This window comes from Lichenostomus cassidix, chromosome 2 (assembly GCF_008360975.1).
Source record: "Lichenostomus cassidix isolate B80296 chromosome 2, HeHo_3.0, whole genome shotgun sequence".
Classification (NCBI taxonomy): Eukaryota; Metazoa; Chordata; class Aves; order Passeriformes; family Meliphagidae; genus Lichenostomus; species Lichenostomus cassidix.
This window is the reverse complement of record NC_139482.1, coordinates 6,890,349-6,917,835: the sequence shown is the minus strand read 5'-3', so window position 1 is coordinate 6,917,835 and position 27,487 is coordinate 6,890,349. Positions and strand designations below refer to the sequence as shown.

Here is a 27,487-nt window from a genome sequence, read left to right as displayed (position 1 = left end):
GAACTGAAATTGCACAGTGAAAGGGCCAGTGGCTTAGCCCTGGATTTGCAGTCCCACAGTGTGGCTCCATCAGCTCATGCCATCCACACAGCAGCGCCAGTGCAAAGGAGGGTTTCTGCTGTTGCAATGATTGTCAAATTGCTGATTTACTGAAGACATTCTGAATGGCTTGGAGACAGAGAACATTTCTTTATTGCTGACAATGCTGAGCCTGTTCTTAGTTCTAAAGTGCTGGAAAAGGAGGGAGAGAAGAGGCAATTTACTTGTAATTGCCTTGTCCCCCGTTCTGTCACTTGCTTTATATTCTTGTTTTTGTCTCCTCATCTGCTGCTGCCATAAATTTCTGGCTGTGCTTGCAAAGCCTTTTACCTGCACCCGAGTGCCCAAGGGATGCAAGCCACACCCTGAGCTCACCTTCTGTCACAGGGCACAGCCTCCAGAGGGCACAGCCAGAGGGTCTGAGGGAACACTGTGATCTTCATTTCACTGACACATCCTGTTCATGCTATTTTAATTGTGGTTTAGTGGCTTACAGCCAAGGCAAGGAGTGAATTTCAGGGCAGAAGGCAGACAGCTTTATACTTGCACTCTTGTCTCTGATACCAAGCGTGGCTTCAAACCACCCTAGAACTTGAAAAGTGCATTATAATGCATGAGCATGCCAGCCTGGTGGCAAAGCCTCTCAGATGAAAAGCAATGACACACACATCTCTTCTTTCCTTCTTTTTGTGAGCATTGTCCCTTACTCTCTTTCTCAGTTTGTCTTCCCTTCCTTTTATCTTTGTCTCTTTTCCTGGAAATTTGGAGAACTTCTAGAGCAGTTTGAAACTCATAAGTTTTATGCAATTTTTACCTTGACACTGAAAATCAAAGTGAAGTCTGAGTCACACTGCTCAGGAGAGACTGGTGTCTTCTCTCTCCACTCCAGCACAAACTCACAGGATGAGGGCAAATGCACAGGAAGGCTGGGCTCCCATACATTGTCTTGGGAAACAGCATGTTAACTTCACATGTGCCCTCCCCATCTCTCTTCCACACACTGAGTATTCCAAATATATTGTTAATGCAATCCAGAGACCTCCAGAATATCCAGATTTTCACTGGTCACTTTCACTTGGGGAAGCCAAACAGGTTTTTCACCCCACTGGTAAATACTAATACATTTCTTGCTTAAAGTAGTTTAGCAAATTTATTGCATTGCACCCAGGGATTGCTCTGACTAGATACAAGGTCAGCCTCTGTCCCAGTTTCTGTTTTCTAGGCAGTAATTTGGACTGCAGAGGGGAGCCTTGCACCTTGATATACTGAGTTAGGACATGAGGGAAACTATTCCACTGTGTCCCCCAAAAAAGGATTGCCTTACTGATTCTCAGAAAGGGGATAGAGTCTGGCCAGGTCCTGTGTGGAAACACAGAATTGATGGTTTTGCTGCAGGGATAGAGCAAGAAGTGAAGGGGCACTTCAGGGCTCAGCTGTGCAGGAACAGCAATGTTTCTTTTACTTTATCCTCTTCTTACAAAAGATCTCTTTCTTTCTTTCCTTTCCTTTTGCAAGAGCAGGGAGTTAGTCTTTGAAGCTCATGGCCCCAGGATTCTGTGTGTGGCAGAAGTTTATATGTGTTTGCATGAAAAATCCAGTGACATGGCCTTGGGCACAGAAATGTCCTCAGCCACAGAGTGCAGGGAGGAGCTGTGCAGTCTGTTTATACTTGTCTAATGTTCTTTCTCCAGGCAATCACTATTGACAATTGTCAAGGAGATGAAAAAATAAACTATTTTGACCTTTGGAGTGATCCAGAATGCGCTCTGCTATGTTTTATTATTGGAATTAACTTGGTGACTTCAGCTTTCTTTTGGAAGCTCAACACCTGAAATTTTAGAAGCAAATCATAAAAGGCATTAAGGGACTTAGAATTGTTTAATCTCCTGATTAACTTAATCAAATTTTAAATCGTGGAGGCTTGATTTTACAGATGCTGGGAATTGGCAATACTAATGTTACACACCTTTCATTTCAATGTTTGTCTCCTCTGTTTCTCCATGACAGTGCATTGATCAACTCATAAAATTCTTATCTCTTGCTGCCCTGTGCCAGGATAAACCTGGGAAACAACAGGAATAGAGGAGATGGGCTGTGCCTTGCTCTGGATGCTCCTCTCAGGCTCTGTGATTGTGATATAAATGACAAAAAGGCACATGCATGTCCTGCCAGGTGACACTTGAGACACACAGGCAGCACACCTGGTCCTGTGGTGGAACAGAGATCATGATGTGAATCCTCTGAGAACCTCCATACCCTGTGCACCTTCCCAGAAGCAACAAGAGAGCAGAAAAATGAGATGTTCCTTCCCAGGAGGGGAAGGAAGCTGTTCAGGACTGTTCCAGATGGCAAAACAGACATGCCCAGCTGAAGCTGAAAAACAAGCCCTGCTGACTTGCTACCACCAACTGATCAATGTGGAGTCCAATGCTTCCTTGGTGATTTGCATTGATTTTGCTCCTGAAATGTAAGGAGTTTAACACTCTCTGCATCGATCTGGAAACTGGCAGTTGAGAGGAATGGCAGAGTCAAGTAATGCCAAATCCCAGGCCATGTGCAATCCCATTAATGGTTCCCCACAGAGCAGCTATAACCCAGGCTCCACTGAAACTCAGAGCCCTCATGGCCCTCAGGATGGCACTTCAAAATGCCTACAGAGAGAGGTTAGTTCACACATGGTCAGCTGGTTTGCTTTAAGCTGAGATCCACAGCTTGGATTGCAAGGTCATTCTCAAGCCCTGCGGCTGGCCATGAACAATTTATATTCCATGGCCCATATCCCATCCCAAATCAGCACATGCAGCTCTCCAGAGGCATGCAGAGGGGTTTGTTCTGTGAACTGAGGGGCTCATTGAGATTCTAGTTACAAAACAGGTTACTTCAGGGATGCCCACAGTTTGAATAATTTAAAGTCAAACTGGACAAACAGAGGAATATATTATGCAAAAAAGCCCATTCTGGAAGGATAGGAGATAACCTTCCTGGTCTCATCTCTCTCCTCATCACTTCAACTGTGTTAGGAACTTCAGCTGGAAATTTTTTTCCCCAGTGGAGTAACATTAGGGCCATTCTGTGAAGCTCCTGTTTAAAAATCAGACCTAAGCACACCAGGAAAACCAGCGTCAGCTGCAGTGCTGAGGACTTGGAAATGTAGCTGGTGAATCATCAGATCTCTGCAAATCAGCTTCTCCAGCAACTTCAATTTCAATTTCAAAATACCCAAAGTTATCCAGGTCAGTTTAGCATCTACCCTCTTACCCCCTCGACAGGAAGGAGAAATTAATCCCTCTCTCTGAATCAGTAGTGGCTTCTGTCAGAATACTTTTCTGCACATATTCCCAGACTATTCCCTTGGTCCTTTTGAGACCATTATTGTATTTTTTTATTTCTGCTTTTTCTCTCAATAGGCTGTTGTGTTTCATCATATACCTACAGAACATTTTATGCAAGAGGACTGGCTGTTCCTCTCCTTATTCATTTTTCTCCTCCATTTTCTGTCTTTTATCCTTGAATTTCATTTGGGGTTGCACAGAGAAGACACAAATCCATCATTTATATGGCCAAGGGGCAAGATTCTTGGCCAGCTCTGCAGAGATACTTAAATGCCAAAGCCTAGCAGAGCTCAGGTCTTTCCCATAACCAGACTCTAATGTTCAAGCTAATTTTTCTTACTATTTGTAATATGTTTTATCTTTAAAGAGCAGTACATTCTAAGGCTTCATTTTCTGTTAAAAATACAACAGGCAAACACTACTAGAAATAATTCACTCAAAATTCAGTGATATCATTCCACAGAATTTCCGTTCTGATCAGTCCCATAGACAATAAACAGGAAATTTTCCGACTTTGAAGTGGTAAGGATTAATTTGAGTTTCACAACAAGAGATAGGGTTCTGGGAGACATAAATTAAGAAAGAGAGTATATCTTCATACCCAGTGACAGGAGACTGCAGCCCACACTCACTTTGTTTTAGCAGGTTCAGATCGCTGGAGCAGTTAAGCCCCAGCAGCAAGTTCAGCAAGGTTGGCCATGCAAACACAAACTTCCTGTCTCTGGCAGCCATGAGGAGCTCACAGTGAGATTTGTGCTGCCAGGACTAAATTCCTAATGGCACCCAGTCAAAATAACCTTTCATCAGACATGGCTACACCTACAGGAGTTGCAGCTCTACCTCCACTGTTGCACTAATTCCTTTCCAAACATTCAGAGTCACAAAAGAAGGGGTTTTTTAAATGACATAAAATGTCATATGTAGGAAAAGAAGTCAAAAAAAGGTGACATTAGCACAGGCCCACATTTATAAGCACTAGTTTCTTCCCCTACAAAATATATTGAATGATAGAAAGGTTTTCAGCCTCCCAGCAGAGATCAATGCTTGAAATCTGAAGCCAGACAAATTCAGACAAATCCAGGTGAAAAATGAGGCATATAGTTGAGAGCAAAGTCGTTAGTGGCTGCATGTCTTAAACACCCTGATGGATTCTCTGTCACTGGGGCATGGTCAGATCATGATTCCACTCAAAAATTCCACAGCTCAAAGCTGGCACAGCTCCTGGAAGCTCACCACCCACAGAAGGAAGGTGTCAGTCCAACAGCTTCAGAGCCATTCCACCTCATACAGCACTTGGCAGTTTTGAAAAAGCGTTCCAGCCACACTCAGCACCAACATTCCCTGCATTGCTGGACTGTGCCTGGATGGGAGGCACAGCTCTGGCTCCATCAGCATCTGCCACACAACCCTGGCAGCACAGCTTCCCTTATTCCACAGGCAAAGGAGGTGCAACATTTCCTGAGCAAGCATCTTGCTAATCCTGTTCACTGAAGCTAAGAGATGGATGGATGGATGGATGGATGGAAGGAAGCATTTAATGGATCACATCTGACCTGTGAGCTACCAGAATGACCACAAGAGATTAGATGATTGCAATTAGTTTTATATATAGTAGCCAAACACATCTGTATTAAGTACACCATTTCTTATTACAGTCCAGTCTAGTCTGACATGATTAAATGCCACGTCAAGAATGTATCCTCATGAATTCTGGGTGAAGGAGAGATCATGCAGATGTAATCAGTACATGGATTCCCAGACATTTCTTCTGGGAAGGAGTAGAAAGAGTACAAGCTGTCCATCTGCAGAGATGAGAGATTCCTACCAGTCTCAGAGAAGAAAAGAAATATCCATTATTATGACATGTTAAAGCAACAGGTCATCATTAGTCAGGAAATACAGAACAAGATGACCAGGACAGAGACAGGATACTGCTGCTTTATGCACTAAAAATTCAAGTCAAGATGACAAGTTTAGTCTGAGATTTGAGGCAGCACAGCAGCTTGTTCTCACCCACACTGACCAGTCCATCACTGTGTTGTCACAGTGCCACTCACAGATGAGGACTCCACTGGGAGAGGCACAAGCAGGCTAAAGGATGGATTGTTCCTTGGGGCTCAGGATCTCTAAAGGATAGATTGTTCCTTGGAGCTCAGGTGCAAACAGACAAGCTGCAGCAACAAACAACAAAACCACCACTTGGTTGCTGATGTGCAATAACTTTCTTTGCACATACTCTTAGCCCATGGAAATGTGAGGTAATTTGGATTAGTTTAGCCTTTACAAGGCATTTACTGCCTGAGAGCTGCCACTTAACAGCTTATGTGCCTAAACTCCTTGATTTCTGCTTTACCAGGGAGGTGCAAGCTCATGACAAACATCAGGTGTGTAAGCTGACCTCCCCTGCAATAAATATGGCAGCACTCTCCCAGCAAAGCAGAAAATTCCTGTTCTTTCCAACAGAGGAGCTCAGGGTGACTGGGGAATATTGAATATTGCCTGGTGCTCTCAGAACTACAAACTCTTTGCTGGTTTATTATCTGAACCTGAAACCACAGTTCTGTTATCTGAACTTGAAACAAGCAGATTCTTGTGACCAGAGGATCAGATGAACTGAACATAATCGTGGAAAACAGGGATCTGTGATATCTCTCCAAGTAGGTCAGAATTATTCTATTTCGCATTGGACACAGTACTAAATACTGCCCTGTCTGAGCTTAAATCCATAATTTATTGCTCCTGAATGCAAATCACTAAATATTTACAGGCCGCAAACTGAAATTAAACTTTCTTTACAGAAAGAAATCTAATAGTCTCATGAAATTCACCCTTGCTAACCTTACTCCCAAACAGACCACACTTTAAACTTGTTGTCTTCTTTGGAGCCAATGCTATGCAAATCTTCTTCCCAAAATACACTTACGTCCTCAGAGCACACACATGAATAATTTCTTCTGCATTCATTCATAAACTTGTTTCTTTTCATTTTCCTCCTCAAATGCAGTCCTTTGAGCCACTCAAGACAAGGAAAATTTCTGTTTTCCAGTTACCTGAATTTTCTCCAGCCTCAGAATTTGGAAGCAGACCTTTTGTAATATAAAGCAATAAAATAAAAAATCCTGTGGTGTTGCATTTCTCTCTTAGCAGGAGGACTCCTGTTTTTCATTAAGCAATGATGAACATTTCTTCCTATTGACTCCTCTGGGAACTCTTCTAAAACCCTAAGGACACTCTGCCTTATTAAAAGTAGGAAAATCCTCTAAGTATGTTACATCAACTGTGAAGTTCTGCCTAAACTCAACACAGATACAGTATCACACAGAGCAGAAAGATGAATGGGAGACAAGTTTTCAATTATTCTTTCTCAGGAATAAAAACACTGGAGATAAAAAAAGATAAACATCTTTTGAATAGCTTCAGTAGAGGAAAGCTGGGTGAAGTAACAACCTGAAAAATACAAAATTCCAGAATACTATACAAGAGAACAAGCAAGAACATGAAAAAAATAGTTGTGCTTTATGTTTTTGGGTATAATTTTTCTTTCAGCTTAGTGGCTTTTTGTTCCACTGCTGGACATCCTGGAATTTCATCCTTGTATAGCCCAGGCTAAAGATTTTGGAAATATGCTTGGAGGGGATACTGTCACTCTTTCCCATGTGAGCTGATCCACTTTGCATGGATCAACTTAAATGACTATGTAGGTCAGAGAATTCTCAACCATTGAGGGTCTAGCACGCTTGGAAAGTCAGATACCCAGGTTTAAAACTTTGCTCCTAGGACTGTTTAATTATCTATACAAGGTGGTAGGACTTCCATAAGGCAGACCCATAAAATCCTGTGTATTTGTGATTAGGAAACTTTTCCAGAAAGATGGTTTCACCCATCTGAACAGATTGCTACAGCTCCCTCCTTCTATTTTAATTTAGTCTAAATTAAACTGTCATTGCCAAAACTATCCCTAAAGTCAGGACAACCTTGTCAGTTTAATGTAAACTGAAATTAGAGAATTTAGAAAGAAGTCAGTTTATTTGGAAAACAGCTCAACTAAGTTTACCTAATTACCCCATCACAAACCACATCCCCTCTGTGCCAGGAACTGTATAAATCCCAACAGAAAGGTAAATTCTCTCTAAATAATTTATTGTTATGCGTGTTGCAGAAGATAGTCAAATGCATACAAAAGGGAACAGAGAGTGGAAAGGTGTCAAAGCTGTTGATCTAATTTCCTAATGAGTCAGGTAGAAATGACTTAAATACACTCATTGGTATCAGAAAAGAGTTCAGCATTCCCAGTTCATTAAATATTTCCTGCACACTGACAGCTATGACACTAGAGAGAAAAGGGAGCTATTTCCCCGTTCCTAGAGATGATGAGAACAAAATTATTTTCAGTTACTTCATTAACTCAAAGGTCTGTGGTCACTCTGCTGCATTTAATCAACTAATGAACCACTGGGGACTCCATTTGCTGACATGTAATGCCACCTCTTGTTTCCCTGCTCACTTTTGTAAGATGGGGTTGTTTTTGCAGACTCAGTGCTCTGAGGACACCAAAGAGGTGTAGTTTTTAGGAGGAAATCAGCTCATGTAAGAGGAATCTGAAGGGCTCATGCACTTGAAAGTTTTTCTACCCTCAAGACCAGTTACCCTAATAAAAGATATTACTTCTCCCTACAAGTCTTGCTTTAACACCAGGCACAGCACAGTTTTGGGGGTTTCTACAGCACTGATACAGTCCAATGCAACCTTAACTTAGCCCCATCCTCAAGCACACAGGCTTTTCTAATGCAAAGGCCTCCTGAGGGAATTAGTGGAGCCCATGGTGACATGCATGACTGGAGAGCAGCAGCATGCAGTAAACGAACTACTGAGCTGGAAGGATGGAGGAAGGATGAATTCATGACTAAGCAAGACATGCTGAAGACACAGATGATTTCCCTGTCTCACACACAGCCAGATTCTGTGATGCTGTGCAAAACATTTAAGCTGAATTTTGCTAAGTGAGCATTACAGTGTTACTTACTTCACAAATGTTCACCTCTGGGACTTCTGATACTATTTGAGAAGTGCTGAGGGTCAGCACTGCCACTGAGGTCACAGATCAGTGTTTTAGACTCTCACAAAAATAGTCTTTACATTTCAGTGTTCAGGATACATTAAGAATTGTTCCTCAGCTTGGGGGAATAAACCCCTCCTCATGTTCAGCAGCTGTCCCATGAAAAAAAATTCATTAGGTTTTGCGAAGCATTCAAATATTGTGGCAGTAAATGCAAGAAAAGAGCCCTAGAGAAAATTAAACAGCATCTGAACAGAGTGAAGACTAAGGCCTAGGGCAGTACATTAAACAGTGGGCAGAAATGAAACATTGAAGAGCTTTTCATTAAATGACTCTGAGCATAGGAAGAGGGGTCCTTTTCAAAAAAAAACCAAACACAACCACAGTGACTCTCAATCACTTAATTAGAGACACACAAGGAAATTAGAGTAATGAATACAAGAAAAAATGAATGAAGATATTCACTAGCACTGTTGATATTTTTGAGGGCCTGACATGGTGGTGATTTCTCTGATGTATATCATAATTCCATGCAGGGGTTTGTAAAGGAGCCCTGAAAAACCTCTATCAGCAACTGAAGGTTTGCAGCAGGGTGAGTAATCAGCAGATAAATTAGTCCTGACTAATATGAATGATCAGCAGCTGAAATCTTGCAGTGCATCAGCACAACAAAGTGTTTGTGTTACCCTCAGCTCCTCAACAAGAGCATTGCACTGAGCTCTGCACATGCAGCTCTGGCATGAGAGACTCTCATCCCTTGGGCAGACACAGCCCTGGGGAGGCACTGATTTAGATCCACTGTGTGTTTGGTGGCATGTGAAATTCCAGCTCAAATAACCATAAAAATCCTGAGTCTTCAACACATATTAGCACTTTCAGGCAGTATAAGCTCTACTGCTTGATCTTGGCTGTCTTGAGAAGTAGGAAAAAAAGGGAAGAGTTTTAGTGCTTCACAGTTTGGACGTTTTGTTGGGTGAATAATTTCTATCACAATGCCTCTTAGCCCAGGGCTTAGAAAACCCATCAAGAACAGAAAGCTCAAGTAAGATTACAGGATATAACAAGAACAATTCATCTTAACAGCAGTGTAGAAACAATATCAGATGGCTTTTATTGCATAACCAAAATCTTCTGGAAAATGTGCCCAATACAACCAAGGGATTTAAATGCTCCCAAAAAATTAAACGCCACATGGGAAGAGAAAGCAGCTTTCTAACTCCCAGTCACATGCCACAGCCATGGGTTTGGCTGACTTGCTGCTCTCGTGCAGCTTGCCTCCCCTCTGCTGCTGGGATGAGATACCTGGAGATTTGTGGGAATTGATAACCAGTTTGCCTCAGCTCACAGACACCAACCAAGTTGCAAACAACTCATACCTGTGAGAATCTTAGCATGGATGGGGGTGAGAAGCAAAAACAACAGGACAGAAAACCAAGAAGGAATGTACACCTGTGAGCAGGAAACTGTTTTTCACAAAAGATGTGTGCTAGGAATAACTGACCAATAGTGTTGTGTAATAACAGCTTAAGAGCCATATGGCCACATGGCACGAATGTTAGAAAATAATATAAAAGAGGCTATGTAGTAATAAACTTGGCTTCTACTTTCCTTTCTACTTGGCCTGGAGTTGTGTCCTTGTGTGCCATGCCCATCTTGAACAGTGACAGAAATTACTTTGGCAATTTCCACCCCCATCAACACCACCGCTGTTCTGTGCACCCAACCCACTGCTCTGCACCTGAGCAAAGCTCTCACCTGCATCCTCTGCCTCTGACCATGCTGAGAGAGCAGTATCATCACTGCTTTCCCTCAGCACCCACTAGAAATCACCACTTCTGCTGCTCCCCTCTTGAACTGTTCAAAAGCATAGAGAACCCTTCTCTTCTCCTAGTGCTGGAATAATTGGCAAGAAATGTGCTGCCTCAGAGCAGTCTTGCCACATTAAACATCTTCACACACATGCCTGTCATCACTTGACTTGAAGAAGTTTAATTTGCATTAAACCAGTCTGTGCCGTGGGTCAAGTTCTCACAAGTGCTCAGGGCCCGACACACTGAAGGGCACAGCTGCTCACAAGCCATCCTCACATTGGCAGCATCTGGAGCCCACTGTGAGCTGGAAAAATCAGCACTAGGGATACTGATGGAGAGAAGGTAACAGGGATTGCCTGGCATTGCCTGTGGTACCCCTTCTTGGGTAATTTTTACACTCACCGTCTCTAGAGGAGCAGAGCCCTACATCCCACCTCCACCACCCACCATGTTCCCTTTTCCTCAGTTTTCTTTCAAACTCTCCTGTGTTTCTTATGTTCAAGGAGGATATGAGAGAAGACCTCTCCTGAGCCAGCAGCAAGGAGATATTTGTCACTAGGTAAATGACACACAGTTTTGGGCATTTTTGCACCTCCAGGTGGGTTCTCTAAAACATTTTGTGCTTTATTATGCAAACCTTCCATGGCATGTAAAACCCACTCTGAAAAGTGCAATGAGCTACTAAAGGGCAGGGGTGTGTTCCTACATGAAGTGAACTCTTGCTCTGCCTGTTTTGTGAGTCACAGAGAGATTGTATGTATTTGGGTGCTTACAGCTGGGCAATTCTGTCACATGAGCAGCACTGCTCCTGTGGCCTGGGGGTGGATTGTATTAAAAAAAGAAAGTGGTAAGTAAGCCTGTTCAAACTCAGCTCAGCGGTTTTGGTCATTTGAATGCATTGAGCAACTAAATTCTCTTCAAAATCTGCAACTCACATAGTCTGGAGATAATGTTCATACACTATAGTGGTCCTCTAACAAAAAACAAACTGATATTCTTCCAAGAATTTCTCATCCATAGGCTTTCCTTTCGAAACTCTCTTTGTTATGGAGACAGGCAAAGCTATTGTCTATAAAGGACTCTGGGACTCTGTGTGGAAACACTAAAGCAAAGCAGAAAAAGAGCATACAATTCTACAATAAGAGAAAAAGAGCTGCTCTGAATTAGATTTTCCCACACAGAACGTTTGCAGCGTAAATGTCTGTAGATGCTGCTGCCCTCCTAGTGACAGACCTCTTGACATCTTGCCTCTTGAAACGGAAGTGTTTGGCCTACAGGGGAGGAAGCTAGAAATGCTTAGAGAAATATCATATACATCTGACACAACTTGTTTGAAATGCAGCAACCAAAGGACCTCAAATAAACCTGACTGAACTATCTCAAAAATACGTGCAAAGGATGGATTCAGTCCTGAATAACCCATTTTATTTTGATTATGGTTTGGGGTTTTTTTACAAACACAGATTCTAATAACCTTTACCTCTGCAGGAGATTCTTTGAATAGATATTTAGCCTGCACAATCAAAACAGAGTTCCTGTTACCTAGCTGGCCCTTCACTGGCTCATGCAAAATTTCAATAGATTATTTGCAAAAGTGGACCCTATGTTTTCTCTGCTTCCAAGAGCAGGTATATAATCCCATAAAAGTAGGGTTTCTGAGATCTAGCCTAAAGCTAGATATAACTCCTATCTTCACCCAGTCTTTCTGGAAGATTATTTCAATACTTCAATGGTCTTGCTATTTCCTGCCTAAAACAATTTATGACCAGATCAGAGTCATCAATTCTTATTCCAACAATATCCTTCATTTAAAAAAACTTTACTGTCTCCAGAGAAGGCCCCATTGACCTGAACTAATGAGAATCAGTGATTATTGAAGCTGACAAAGAAAAATGCTGGAAATGCCTCGGTCTGACAATGAAATTTTCTGGTAGATAAATATCCTGAGAATGGACAGATTCTCCATTTCAGCCATTATCAGCAAAAGGGAGAGACCAAGTCATGGAAAATTTTAGTCTCCTGCTTTAATAAGAGATAAGATCTATTAAGTATAAAAACCCTCTTTGCCTTTTAGTAAGCACACAAATTTACATTTGGAAACTCTAAAGATGATGTCACTGTGATGTAAAGAAAATATTTTGGTGCTGTACCTGGCTGGAGTGCTCCAGAGGAAGAAAAGAGAAGTAAGCACTATGTGATATATATGAAGTTTTCATCAGAATATTCAGCAGTGTCAATAAACAAACTCTCAAATAACCTGTTTGATTACAAGCAGCCACCAATTTCTTCACCCAGTCTTAGAAATTTGAGGTATCTAAACTGATGTTAAGACGCACAGTTTCCAAATATCTGGTTGCCCATTTACCCTTTAACTAGCCTCTGCTTGGCACTCATGAAAACAAATGGAATAGAAAAATAAAACAATCACATTTTGTTGCTTGTTTGGAAAGTCACAGCCAGCCTGTATGAAAGGGGGGAGAGGGGGAGAGGAAAGGCAGTGCCTAATGCCCAACATGTATTTTACAATCAGACAATAAATCATCCTTCTTCTGTTTGTAGAAATGCCTTGAGCAGAACAGACCAGTCCTGAAATGGTTCATTACTTACAAACATTTGATGAAAGTGGATTCAGTTTTTGGTTTATGATCCAGCATGCTGGAGGAAGATGGGTTTTCTAGATGAGATACAGGCACTACATACAAAACCAAACTGCTTCTTTCTGCTTTGCAGTGCTGTCCAAGGTGCTGGATTAAAGAAAAACCCAGGAATGGGCTGCTGCCAAAAGGAGCCCCACAGTTATCACTTATCCCTGCTAGAGACATTGATCCTTGTACAATTCATCTTCACAGCATTGTGGCAAACAGGAAGAAACCTCTGTCACACACATCCACTATCATTTTTCCCTTAAGTTACTTTAAGTCTTGCAGTTTATTAGTCTTTCCCTCAATTATTCCCTATCTCAGCAATCTGCCATTCAAGCAATGCTCACCAAGCCTCCCACAAAGACCCCTGAAGCCTGCTGATTGAGTTGTCTCACAGAAGCCTTGCTAATAGTATACATTTGGAGTGCTTTTAATCATTTTATGAAGTTAGGAAATTCTCATCTATTAAACTCCAGCGGACCACAGAGAAATTTTATGGCTTGTCACCAGTCGAGATCAGGTGAAAGGAGTGCAGAACGGTGCTTTCAAATTAAATTACAGTTTTTCAGGTTGGACTGGCACAATCTGTCTTCAGCAAAAGTGGAGCCTTTTGTGGAACTTTGAGAGCAAATTCAATCCTCCGATTCACACTGCTGCTCCCTACACTTTACACTCAGCTGCAGCGTTAAAAAGCTGACTGTGGCATTCTCACATCCTTCCAGCCCAGTGGCCATGTGCTGTCTGCCAAAAGCCCCTTTCCAGAAGAGCTCCAGCTCAGCACAGACAGAGAGAGACAGTGAAGGAAAACAGGTTATAATTTGAGGGATTTCACATGCAGATTTACAGAGTGTGATTAAACTGGCTTTAACCTTGCTCTTAACCTTCACCTTCTCTGCCCAGTGCCATGAGGCACTTCCTTCTAGCTCATCCCAAAAGGAGAGAGCCACAAGAGAGCTGTGCATTGCTATGAGCATCCTTGTGTCTGTGGGAGAAAGGAAGTACTCCCTCATGACCCAGCATGAGAGAAGACAGTGGATTTCCTCTCTTCCTTCTCCTCTAAGATGAAGTTTGCCCAACACCTGGAGGAGCATTACTGAGGAGCATTTAACTTGCTATTGACCAAATAGTAAAAATTAAACAGAACAAAACAACAAAAGTAACCATTTTGGCCATGTTTATATGTTCTCTGAATTTGCACCCTGTGAATGTGCTAAGTTACATTCTCTGAACATTACTGGGAAGGGAATTTCAACCCCACCGAGTTTAAATGCTCACAGAGAGTGAAGGTGTCCCTGTCCATGGGAAAGATGATCTTTAGGTCCCTCCTAACTCAAACCATTTTGAAATTCTATGATTCTCCTAGAGACTTCTCCAAACACACACTTCTATACAACCCTGTAATACAAACACAGTTAATCTAGGCTGAAAGTACACCAAAAAAGGATATATTCTGGTGTAAACTGAAATTTAAAGGGGCAATATTTTCTGAACAAATATACCTTGAATGTTTTATTCACAATTCAAACATTTCATAAGGATAACAATATTTTTTCCCTAAAAGTGCAGATGCAACACTACATAGCTAGTCACAAGTTCAGTATTTATAGAATGCCTTTTTTAAGGCATTACAGAAGAGGAGAGGATGAGAACAATACAGCTTTTCTGTCAGGTATTTTATAAAGATATTAAATACTTGGTGAATTCTAAACTGAATAAAAACCTCATAAAAGTTATCATAGAGCTAAGATACAGGATATAATGGCTTCCAGTCTCTTCCCTCTGGATGCATCAGAACACTTCATGAGAGGAGAAATAAGGGTAGAAGAGACATTTCAGGAAAAAACATGAGACAAAAATGCCTATTTTTCCAGATTACAAAGAACATGTTCTTCTGTCAAGAACTAGCTCCTAGATTAGGCTAAGTAGGAGGAAAAGGGAAATATGGAATATTCTGTCTCAATCACAAGAAATATTTTGCCCTATAGCAAAAAAAACATTTAGAAGCAAAATTCCTTCTCTTCTACAGAGAGAGATGGCATCCAGTTCTGTGCCTCATGGCTTTTCTCTTTCTTCTTTCCCTTCTTTTTTCCTTGTCTGTTTCTCACCCTCTTGGTTTTAATCTTTCTTCCAGAGTCTGCCTTATTCTTTCCTCCAGAGGCAAATTAAACTGAGGACACTGATTGCAAATTCACACCCAGCCTCTTAATGAGTGCATCATGGCTGTACCTCCTCTTGGGCAAAGAAGTTGTCTCAGGAAGGTTTTAGCACACTAAAGCTGCCAGAACAGCCCAGACACCACACACACAAGGCAAAGAGTCTTTGAAAAGAAGGAAAAAAAGAAACCTTAGAGACACAAATGACACAGAACTACAAATGACTCCATTCTGCCCATCTTCCTTTCCATATTTGCTTCTTTTTTTCCTCGCTGGCCTTTCCCCCCTCCCAAGTGCATGACTTTTAACCCAGATGACCCTTCCACCTATCAAAACCCTGACATCCATGTTTATGCTCCCCCAGGACCAACCTTGTCACTTTACCACATTAGCTCAGGTTTCCCTTTCTGACAACTCTTGGCATGTTTTCCCTCAGCCAAACACCACTTCCTCTTATTCGACACGTAGCACTCCAACAGCCAAAGCACAACAGTCTGATAACTGCTCATCCAGTATCATGTATCTTCTTATTATCTGCTACATTATCCTTATCTAATTGCATGCACTTTGGCTCAATTTGACATTTTCAAAACTACAGATGCTTATTAGCTCTTCTTAGCTAAAAGAAAAAATGTGCATTATAGTGATTATCAGTTCCTGGCACTGCCTGTGAAACATGGTAATGAGAGAGACCTTTAGCCCACCATAAACAAGCACAATCAGGGTCTGTTTTTGTTATTAGCAATGCTCCCACAAATGTTGCCACTGTCAGAATTAATGACTGCACCACTAATTATTAATAATCTCATGTTTCTATCTATGGGTTGTTTTTAGCCCAAAGCTTTAGGCCAAAAGCAGAAATTATTTAATTCTGCACCACCACAGTGAAGCCAGGAATGAAATCACGGCCTTGGTTCCTTTATGGTGCCCAAGAGATGCAGGTCCTGCCTCCCAGGGGTAAATAACTGGCTGGAGGTCATGCAGCAGGTTGGTGACAGACCCAGGAGCTGCAAGGCTTCCCTAATAGTTATTCCAATGCTTTAGCACTGATCCATGCTCCTCAAACAGAAGGGATATAAATGTGTCCAGAAACCAGTGAGAATTACTCACTCCCTGAAGAAGCCTCCAATCACACTACCCAAACGCAGAGAGTACAAACAAGGCAAGTACAATAGATGGGGTTACTGCGATCCCAAACCTTGGCTATGTCAGTTTTAATTAATTACTCTTGTTTGCAATGACTCACTGTATGTGTTCTGACAAGTGTTTGTGCTGCAGTTCATAACAGAACAAAGAAGCTGCTTCAATAGCTCCCACTTTATCATAGGCACCATTGTGAAGCACTATAATACCTTCAGTGTTTTCTCCATGTGTCTCCTCTTCTATCTGGGATTACACCCAAGTAAAAGAATATTTTAAAAAAGACCAAAAAAAGACAAAAAAAAGAAAAATAAGAAGTTAATACAGAGCAGGCAAAGGAACTGTATCAATAAAGTGCCTAAATTCAATATGCCTAGCAGTAAGAGTAGTAAAAGTGGGAATCTTCGGTTCTCTGTAAAGCATTTATGTGTCTATAGCAACATGGTTGTTGATTTCTAGAGCTTCCCTAATAACAAAGTAATAGAAGTTCAGTCCTTTAAATATTGCTTTTCTTTTCTGGCACCTAAAGGAAATTGAAAAACAAAACTAAAACCAAATCATATTTAATACAGGTTATACAGAAACATGAGGAAAGATTTAGCAATAAATTACAAACAAATAAAGATAGGATTCTACAGTCACATGAAACATAATCCCACGAGCAATCTGTGCAAATCTCAGAGCTGTGTATGCAATAAACTTATCTTGGGACAATCCGTCCCTTATGCAAGAGGTCAAACACTGTTTAAAGCAGATCCCAACGTCCTCTTTCCTCTCTGATCAAGTCTCCTTGTGCTCCCCTGAACCACAAGATAACCCAACCTGCCTGTCCTGAGAGAAGTGCAGAGGACACAGGCAGAATTTGAACTCTGCAATGCCTGAGGGCACATCACTGGGAGGTGGCTGGAGTGGAGCCATCTGGGTTTTTGCTGGGATATCCATCCCTGGGCGCCAGGGCACAGAGAGATAAGGTTGCCATCAGCCACTTGTTAGATAGGGAGGAAGAACTGACTCATGACTTCCCAGCAGTGCAAAAAACCACGGAATTCTTCTCCTATGAGGTAGGGCTGAGGGATGGGATAGAGGAAGAGATGAGCTGTGCTTGCTGACCCTATGGCTTTTAAGGGATTCAGAAGCCTTGGGGGCAAATGGGAAGAGCCATCCACCCCAGAGCCACCTCTCATACCACCCTGCCAGCCAGCAGCAGCAGCTGCCACCAGATTCCTTTTCTGTGACCCTGGCACAAGCATAAATGTCTGTTTGCTACACTTAGCAGTTCATACTTTTCCTATTCCCAAGGGCTAGCCTTATAAATAAAAGTCTTTTTTAGTCCCCCTGAGCCAGAGGCACTGCAGGACACTTGAATTCATCTTCAAAGACACAAACTGCACAGACTGTGGCTCTGCAAACTACTGCTTGTACCCTTGAGAAGGGACAAGAGGCAGTAACAAACCTCCTGCTGCTGCCCAGGTGCTGGACTGCTGCCTCTGCCTCTGCCAGGATGGGAGGAAAGCAGCAGGCAGAGAAATCCTGTGCAAACCTCCTGTGGGTTCTGCTCACCAAGGGTCTTCAGATCCAAGGCTTGGAGACTGCAGCAACATCTGTAATTGCTCAGTCTGCATGGGTTTCATTTCTCCTCTGACCAAAATACCATAGCTGCATTCTTTTATAGAAGGTTTGAGCTTATTTTAATGGAAAATAAGGAACACGTACATACTTTTGTCATAAACACTTTAAAATTAATGACTGTGGTATAACTGGAGCTGAGGTTACCAGGCATTTCTCACTGCTGCATTTTCATTTCATGTAGCTCTGTACATCCAAGAGAGAAAGCCTGGGGAGAAATTTGCATTCGCTTTTGAGGTCTGCCTAGACTGAAATCTGCTTGAAATGCTGGAGCAGATGCTATTGACAAATACAGAAAAGAAATATAAAAAGGCCCAAACCACCCCCTCCCTGAAATATTCTAATGAAAGCATTAAGATACTCCTATCCTTCCTTTTGGATGCTTTAAATCGCCTTTTGCTCAAAGCAAACTCCAAGCCTTGAAGAGCTAGAGGGAAACATCAGACATTTGAAATGTCACAGGAAAACTGTCAGAAATGAGTGCTAGATGCAGCAAAGACTTAAATGTGCCAGACTTCACAATTAGTTTCCACCTGTAAGAATATCTGTGGTGATAACTGGAACAATTTTTAGTCTTAAAGCCCTTGGGGCCAGAACCAGAACTTGCAATAGCTCACAAGGCTGAGCCACAGCAGACCATGGTTGCCACTGAGCTGAGATGGACTGTCCATGTGCCACCTCAGCCTCCAATTTTCCATCTGCAAAGTGAAGATATTAATAAGTGCAGTTTTAAAAGGCACAGAGACTGTGACTCATGGAAGATTCTATGTAATAGCTGAATTCTACTAACAAGCCCTTTGTTTAGAGTAAAATAATTTATATTATGTAAGTGATAAACAATTAAAAACCGTGTTCAGATTTCATCAGCAGAGGGTCACAATATCAGTATTTTTCAAATTACCTCAAACACTTCAGTACCTCTGTGTAAACTTAAATGCTTGCAGAGTGAACTAGTACCAGACCCCTCTCTACCTCTCCCCCTGGCTCCACATTGCAAGTTCCCTGAGGCCTAAAAACTGCATTAATCTTTGCCGTATTCTTTGGGAAGACTTTCAAGTGCTGTTTTAACAAAATAAACTATGAAAGATCTCTAAATGAAAGTGCTTAAAAACAGAAGATGTAATTAAAACTCTGGTTGCTTGTGGGAAATTCAGGTTCCCAAACACCTTACAGATGGAAATGTTGTGAAGGACTTGTTTTTTCCCTACAGAGAAAACAATGCTTATTCACCCTTCAGAACACTTTACTGGATTTTACCACTTCATTCTCCCTCTCTTCCCCTCTGCACTGCTCTGTGCTGCAAAACATCCACAAGCCCAATGCTCATTCTGACTCCCTTTTATAGTTATATTTTGGCAGTAAAGATTATGGCACAGTGATCTATTCCTACAGATGAATGCACACACTCAAAATATGTTTTAACTCAGTTAACTCACCCACACTGAATCTTACCAGTACCAAACACCCACAATTTAATGAATACACATAACATTTTCAAAGGTGCATGTATGAGAAAAAAAACTGATCCAAAATAAGTATTTGTGCATTTAACCGGGAAATATATTCCAGTATGTGTTTTTGTATTTGACCACAAATCTTTTGAAACACCTTGAAACTACAAAACTAAATCATTTGTGTGTTCTTTTCAAAAGATGCACTGTAACACAACCTATATGACTGAAAAAGGCTTTTGGGAAAACACTAGCATCTTTTTGCTTTCCATTGGAAGAAAAGAAATAAACATTCCCTTAGAAGAAAGATTTGTTCCTTCCCTCCTTCCTCCATGTCTAAATAAGGGGCCACTTAAAACTACTATTGAACCATTTTTTTATGAGCTTTGAAAACAAATATTTCTCCCTGAAGGTGAAAAAGAGAGTCCCAAAACTGCCATCAGCTCCATCAGACCTGGAGAAAGCAGTAAGGAGTTGAAGAACCCCCACGTGTAGGTGTGAGTGTGTAAACAAGTGGGTGGTTGGTGCTTTCCTACAGAAGCAGGGAAAAGTCAAGAGCTCCACAGGAGCAGTGTGATCACCACACGCTGCCACCCCTCGGTCACGGGATGAAAATATTCGTACCTCATGGAAATGTGTTAGGAATCAATCAAAAATCCTGGAAAAATCAACCTGCACTTAAGGAGCTACAATGGGAGATTTTGCTGCACCAACACAAGCATAAATATATCAGCCCAAAGTAATGTAAAGGTTTTTATTTCAAGAGACAAAAATCTTGTGAGTCCCAAAGAGCATTTTCCAAGCTGTGATACACACCCTAAGGACTGTCTTCAGCCTGGCCTTTCCTGAAACAAAAATACGCAAATGGGTGGAGAGCAGCACATATTCACAGATTTTTTTTCCCACCCCCTACATATTTAAAAGCCCCTTGGAAACCAACCTGAGCTGCTCCAACCCTGGGCTGTCTGCCCTTTCTGCACTCGAGCTCCCAGCTCAGAATGAGAAATAACATGAGCTGAGTACTCTACACGAGGTATCCCAACCCATGGCACAGTTCACTACTATCAGATGATTCAGCCTCTTCACACAGTTATTCCTGAGTACTTAAAAATACATTTTCTCTGGCAGATTTTTTGGTGTGTGCATCATCACCATAGCTAGTGAAGAACTGCAGAAACAGAGGCTGATTTTAAACTGGCAGCAAATGTCATACGTTGGTTTGATTATAAATATAGCTATAAAGCAAAGTAAAAAAAAGTGTATCACCTGCAGATCAGAGTGTCCAGTATTGAGTAATCATAAAATATATGATGGGCTTCTGTGCAAGTGCAACCCATGATTTTTATAAGGTTTATAACTATTCCTTTTGAAGGAAGCAAGCTGCAATTTTTATTCCTTTTGAAAGGTGAGTTACAGAATATCAGCAGGGCCTAACTATTTCCACTGAAAGAACGATTCCAGGTCTCTGCATCTTAATGGCTGTAGGATAACTGAGTTCAGCATCCAAGAACTCACCAAGAAGAGACAGAACAGGAGATTCTTATAGACTTAAACAGTAGTTTTTGCACAAACACACAGCAGTACAGATCTACAGACAGACTCCTGGTTACAAGTCAACTTACTATATCTTAGACAAAGTTGGGATTTCTGCCGTCATACTAATCCCTCTATGCAATAAATTCACTCATCTCTTTAGGGAAAAACCATCCCATTTCTGAAATGCCTGTTGCCTGCAGCTCAGGCCTCAACCTTTGTGAAACACCGTCCTTGACACACATTTCTAGGAGGCAATATCTCTTCCCATTAGAAAAATAGTGAACTGAAAATTAACACTTTCAATTACATGCAACAGCAAGTCCGACACACAAAATTACTTTTTTTTTTTTTCACTGATGGCTTTGATTCTCAGTTTCTCAGACTCATTCTGTTAACAAAAAATTTTTGATTTACTAAATCCTTAATTTATCCAAGCCCAAACCACAGTTTTACTGAGGCATCTCAAAATGATCTCTATTATATCTGAATGAAAAACTTCTCAAGAGGCAAAACAGTCTGAATAATCAATTGCACAACTAGTAAAGTATAATATATGACCAAAGCAAATGCAGAAAAGAAAGCAATATTCAGCACTCATTTTTGAAAGAATATTCATAGGAAAGAAAACTTTTGTACTTGGGACTTTTATGCTTAAGTCTCCTAATAAAGCCAAGAAGAGTTTTGGCTAAGTAATGAACCTGTAAGAATGCAGCATGGGTTTCTTATGTAAAAAAGTGTTATGATGTTTCAGAGCAGGATTCAATATTTTTAACAGATAACTTATCACACAAAATTCAATTTAAAAAGAACTTCTGTGATCATTGTTTTACAGTCAGTGCCTTATAAAATAGATCAATATTCCATGTTAGAGAAAAGTGTTGAATTTTTTATGCACCTGATTAATGCATTGTTATCATCCCAGTAATTAAAAGGAGCAGTGTTACACACAATCAGCATGATACATCTTACTCAGCACCTCCTGGCAGTTGCCTGCAAAAATTAAACTCATTAATCACAGTGATGCCGAAGAAGAAGCCTGGAAAAGATGAAGAAGCTCTATTTTATGGGGAAAAAAGTTCTCAAGTCAATGTGTAGAAGAAAATCTCTTCCACTCCACAATATGTGAGGCATTTATTCATCAGTCTGAAAGGTAAACTAATCAAAATTACCATCTAAAAGGTGATCTTATCAGTCTTAAAAAGAGAAATTATCTCACCAAAATTCCACATAACCTGCTATACCACCACACTGAATTGAACGAAGAGTTTTCACAGATGTTTCCTCATCTAAATAAATTAGTGAAAAGCTAATCTTAAAGCAGGGTAAATATGTCATCAGAATTTTTTTTTTATAGCTTTTGCAATAATTAACTTTAATATGAGTAATGCCACTGAGTCAACTAGGAAGTGCTTTTCTGGGTTCATTTATACTGGACCTAGTTTCCTTATTACTTCTCCCATAAATAATATGATTGTCTCATCAGACTAGCAATTAACATGAAAAATTTGCAAGATTTAATCCAGGTTTTGTTCAGAAGCTGGACTATATATATATAATATATATGTCTACTATATATATTTTCTCATATACCTGCCATGATTTGAAACATAGTAAAAACTATTTCAAATTCAAAAGAATGTTGTGACCTCTACTTTGCTACACTTTCATGTTACAAAAATAGTGTTCCCAAGTGTGTCTCAATGGTGTCTGTAAGTCAGCAGTTGTCATATAAAATCATTATCGGTTTTGGTTTGAATTTTTTTGAGGAGTTACTACCTCCTCCTTAACTCTGTATGGGTTTCACATAGTATTTTTCCACCAGTAGTACTTCCAGTGGACGGAATGCTTACTTACAATACCGTGACCTTCAAAGTCAAGATCATGTCTTTCCCTCTGTTTTGTACTGCATTGAGGTCTGTGCTGGTGCTTAAAAATACAGTGCTGAGTGCAGCACACATATTTCAATAGGAAAAGTCATCATCAGTAACCCATAAAATACACTCAGTTGTCTCCCTATTGTTAATCACATGACAAAGTTAGGAACAGGACAGTCTCATTCTCAGCTTTGTTTTGATATTTCCAATGTAGGCAGGAAAAAAAACCCTTTGTTTCTCTATGTTGGGTTTTCCTTCTATGTTGATGTCAAAAGACAAAGGACAATATGAATGTCCCACTCGTGCAAAACAGAAAACAGAAGCCTAAGCTTAGAAAAGTGTTTCCAATGCTGTCTGCCTTAGCCCTTGCCCATGATGAGCAATAGCACATTCTCCTGGCACCCTGCACGAACAGATCACTCTCCTCGTACTTTGCCCTTAGTTTTTGCCTGCTCTCTGCCTCACTTTTATCTTTTCCTCGGGGGTCTCATGCCCAGGGCTGCATTTGCTCGTCCTGAGTGAGCCTGACTGCTGCCACCAGGGATGGGAAAGGAGCCCTCTGTCTCTGCCAACCTCACCAGGGACAAGGGCAAGAGGTCACTGCCAGCTCGCCTCAGCTCCGGTCCCGGGAGCGTTTGGCAGAGCAAACAGCTCCTTCTCCCCAGAACGGGAAGGGTTCGGCATTGCTGACAGCTCCCCCTGACCCGGGACAGGAAGGGTTCGTCGCTGTGGACAGCTCCTTCTGACCGGGACAGGACGGGTTCAGCACCGCGGACAGTTCGTTCTGACCGGGACAGGAGGGGTTCAGCACCGCGGACAGCTCTCCCTGCCCCGCTCCGCTCCAGCACCGCGGACAGCTCCAGCCGTCCTGCCCCCTCCTGCTGGCGCCTGTCCCTGCGGGCGGGACCTCCCCTCCCAGAAACACACGATTTAAAGACCATTTCCACTGGTTCGTCATGACTTCACCCTCCCGACCTGAACGACCCTCTGCCAGCGCAGGTTGCCCGGTCTCTGCTGCACGGGAGCGCCTGGGAACTGCCGACCCGGTCCAGGGGACTTTCTCAGACACGTTGCCCCCTTTGAAAACAATTCGCACAAAGTATCCACGTGCATTTAGAAGTCACCCCAAATCCCTGTTTCTGGCCATACTTTCTGCACTTCATTAAGGATGACATCTAGGTAGGCACAGACAGCAGTGTCCCTCAACAGACAGCAGTGCCCAGCAGTACTCTTCAGCCACAGAACTCTGATGGGGGGAAAGGGAAAAAAAAGAAAGAAAAATCTCTCCTTTTAGAAGTTAAATAATATTCATATTAATATTATTTTGGAGCCTGTCAGCGGAAATCACTCGCACATGCTAAACTGCAGGCTTCCCTCTGCTTCCGGACTCAGCGCTTCTGGTGACTAGAGAAGCGGCTCCAGACATCTGCTATGTCCAAATCCAGGAAAGCGAAATTAAAACAATGAGGAAAATGTGCCTGAGCCCAGCCCTGAAGGTGGCACTCCGCTGGCTCGCAGCGACACCTAGAGCCCAGCACACCGCCGGGAAGGACCCCGTGTCCCCAGCCACATCGGGGGAGAGTCGCCAGTGGGTATGGGCAACCGGGAAAGGGGCACTGTCCCTTCCCGCAGTTGGCCAGGGCCAAGGAGCAGCAGTGCTAAGATCGTTGTCACTGAGTGGGTCAGAGAAAAGAGTCAATTCAGGTCCCTGTCACTGCTGTCCCCCGGGGCTGTCAGCATTCAGTCACCTCGGGGAGAGGTTTAGGTCGATTGGCCCCGCTGCTGACAGAAGTGCACTTGCTCTATGGACCACAAAAGTCTTTACAAAGGGATGGGGAAATGGGCAGGGACTTAAAAGACAATCGGAGGACATTTCCCTGCATACACAACTCTCTCCTCTGAGTGAAGCAGCCCTGCTGTTGTGGCTTGAAGCTGTGCCTTTGCTTGGGAAGGCTCCCAGAGCCAAAGCTAAACCCTGCTGCAAAGCTAACGCGTCCCACTCGGGCAAGAAGTATTTTTAACAGACACAAACATTATTCCCAACTGCAGCCATTTGCTTCCCCTTGTGTGTGCTTCTACAGAGGCAAAACACACTCAAATCCCTCTGCAAACCTAACACCAGCCAGCGATGGGGAGCCACATGTTTTGATCTATCACTGGCCCTTCCTCTCGTAGTCTTTCCGCTTTCCAAATCCCCTGTCCCCCTCCTCGCCACCCCGAAAGAACTGGGGGCGATCGACCCAGACTAGTTTAACTCCATCGGACACAGCGGGCAGCCAGCGGCCTGGATTAGTCACTCGTTACTAAGGCGATATGCAGATGCACCCTTTGAAGTCGCTGCTCTGGGAAGCAGCGCGGGAGCGGAAGGTGCGCGGCCGAAGTTTGCGCCTTCCCCTCGGGGGCTCGCCCGGGGGCAGCGGGGAGGGGGGACACAGAGGCCCGGCAACGGCTGCTCAGGGGTTAAAAAGTTTCCCTGCTGCCAGGTTAGGGGGAGGCTGACAGGAAAGCGAGGACGGAGGGACGTGGTGAAGACTTCTGCCCCGGGAGAGTGTTAAAGGGTGAAACGCAGAATAATAGTAAAATAAAAAATTTAAAAAATTTAAAGGTGGGGTGGGGGAGCCTTGGGGGGCCACGCAGCTTGGGGGCAGCCGGACGGAGCTGGCACTTGGCGTTTGCTACCGTGCTGACCCCGCGCCCCCAGCCCCGTTCCAGGGCAGCGGAGAGCCGCGCAAGGAGCGCGGTAACGGGGAGAGCTGCGGGGACAGCGCGGGGGCGGGCGAGTCCTGGCTCGGCTCCACTCCCAGCGGGCTCCGTCCCGTACTATCCCCGGCACTTCAGGGGAAGATGAGGAGCGCAAAGACCCGCCTGGAAGAGCGGACAAACCGCAAGAAATCGCTGCCAGGCGAGAGGGGCACACAGCCATCCCGCAGGACAGGGGGCGGGGAGGGGGGGGCACCCAAAACCCAACCCAACCCCACGCGAACGACACCGGCGCTTACATCCTCCTCCTCGCAGTCACTTCGCGACTGGTACTGGAAGCGGGGCCGGCTGCTTTCCTGTTGCAATGGACGCGGGGTCTTGCCGGCAGCGCCGTCCTCCTCGCTGCTCTGGGCGCCCAGGAGGTGACTCGCTTCGGGGGGAACGGGGAACGAGCGGGAGGTGTTGATCTTCCCGCTGAAGCGCTGGTACAGTGAAGCCATGAAGTCAATCCGCGGGAAACGAGGGAGAGGGAGGGAAAGAGAGCCGCTTCTTTTTTTCTTCCCCTCCTCTCTTCTTTTTTGGCTACAGCATGCTACACGCGGGTGAGGATCAGTCCCACATCAGTGGAGGGATGCTGCTCCCCGGTCCTCTGCACCGGCGCCCGGAGAGAAGCGGGGGGGACCAAGAGAGCAGAGACGGGGGAGTGATGAAAGGAAGAAGAGAGAAGATAGAGAAATAAATAATAAAACGCAATCGAGCCGTAACACCACAGGCCCCGGGAATGCTGCACCATCCAGTGTTGGGAAGGAAGAAAAAAATAGAAGAGAAAAAAAAAGAACCAAAACACTCCACGAAGACGTACCCCCGATAATGGCGCCTGAGTGGATCAGCATTAAATGTGCTTTGGGGGTGTGCGTGTGTGTTTGCAAAAGCAGGGAAGGAAAAAAAAAAAAAAAAGGAAGGGGGGCTGGCTCAATCGCTGGCTGTCAGCGGCTCCCCAGGCAGAGGTGGCGGAGCAGTCGCCTCCGAGGTCGCATACCAACAGTGTGCACAAGCGAGAGGCAGAGTGACAGAGTGTGTGAGACGGAGTGGAAGAGGCTGGGAAGCCTCATTCAAAGCACGTTGCTCTTCTTGGGAAGGAGGGCTCTTCTACAATCATCTCCTTTTCGGTACCTTCTGGGGTTTTTTTTCCTGCCTATTTTTTTTTCCCGGGGAAACAACTCAAAAAAAAAAAAAAAAAAAAAAAAGGCAACAGACACCTGATCGCCAGCCGAGAGAGAGAAAAAGAGGTGGGGAGGGGGAAGGCGAGGCGGGGAGGCGGGACCGGCAGCCGTGGGGCTCTGGGAGGCCGCTGAGCGCCGGGTGGCTCTGCCCGGAGGAGGGGGCGAGGGGAGGGAGGGCGAAGCCTCCCCGCTGCCCTGCCCTGCCCCAGCGGCCGGCTCAGCCCGGCCAGCGGCCACTGCCCGGTCCCTGTCCCCTCCGCCCGTCCTCCTCCTTCCCCCGTCTCCCCACGGCCGGCAAGAGCAGGGAGAAGGAGTGGTTGCGGGTTTTTTGGAGGTGGCTGTTGTCGTCGCCTTTTAAAATAATCCGGTAAATCGCGTCTCTTACTATTTTTGTATTAATTCATTTTTGCTGCATTAAAACGTGCTTCAGCGCCCCTCAGTGGAAATCCGCCCAAAGCGGCTCCCGGCGGCTCCGGCCGGGGATAAACAAGCTCGGTCCCGGTGCCGGGGATGGAGCCGGGGCCGGGCTGGGCTGTGCTGGGCCGGGCTGGGGCTGGGGTCGGGGTCAGGGTGGGATCCGGGGCCGGGACAGCGCCGGGACACCCCGCCACGGGCTTTGCTGGGGGCGGCCGGACTCTGCTCCCCCGGCCCGGGAAGCTCCCCCGATCCGCGCTCTGGCCGGGGACAGCGGGCATTGCTCGGACAGACAGCGCGGAGCTGCCGGCACTGTCCGGCCCCGCCAGCCCAGCACGGCTGCGTCGGGACAGGGGGGACAATTCCTGTTGCTCCAGCATCAGGCACCGCGGTTTCCATAGCAACAGATGCTTGGGTTTAAAGGGAAGTGGCAGAGTTGCTGTCCCCTCTTCTGTTCTCCAAAATTCTCTCTTTGACCTCTAAATTTACC

The 27,487-nt window shown here is 43.9% G+C and overlaps 1 protein-coding gene across 3 annotated transcripts in view; it reads right to left on the bottom strand.

Annotated features, from left to right (window-relative positions):
• Positions 1–27,487, bottom strand: part of DPP6 (dipeptidyl peptidase like 6) — a 526,589-nt gene that overhangs the window by 361,804 nt on the left and 137,298 nt on the right. The window contains exon 1 of one of the 3 annotated variants that reach the window (XM_085050255.1): positions 25,660–26,000. The exons of the other annotated variants lie outside the window; for them this stretch is intronic. Coding sequence (XP_084906381.1) covers positions 25,660–25,860 — 201 coding nt within the window. The 5' untranslated portion in view covers positions 25,861–26,000. Of the gene's footprint in view, positions 1–25,659; positions 26,001–27,487 lie in introns of those variants that run through there. 3 annotated transcript variants of the gene reach the window in all.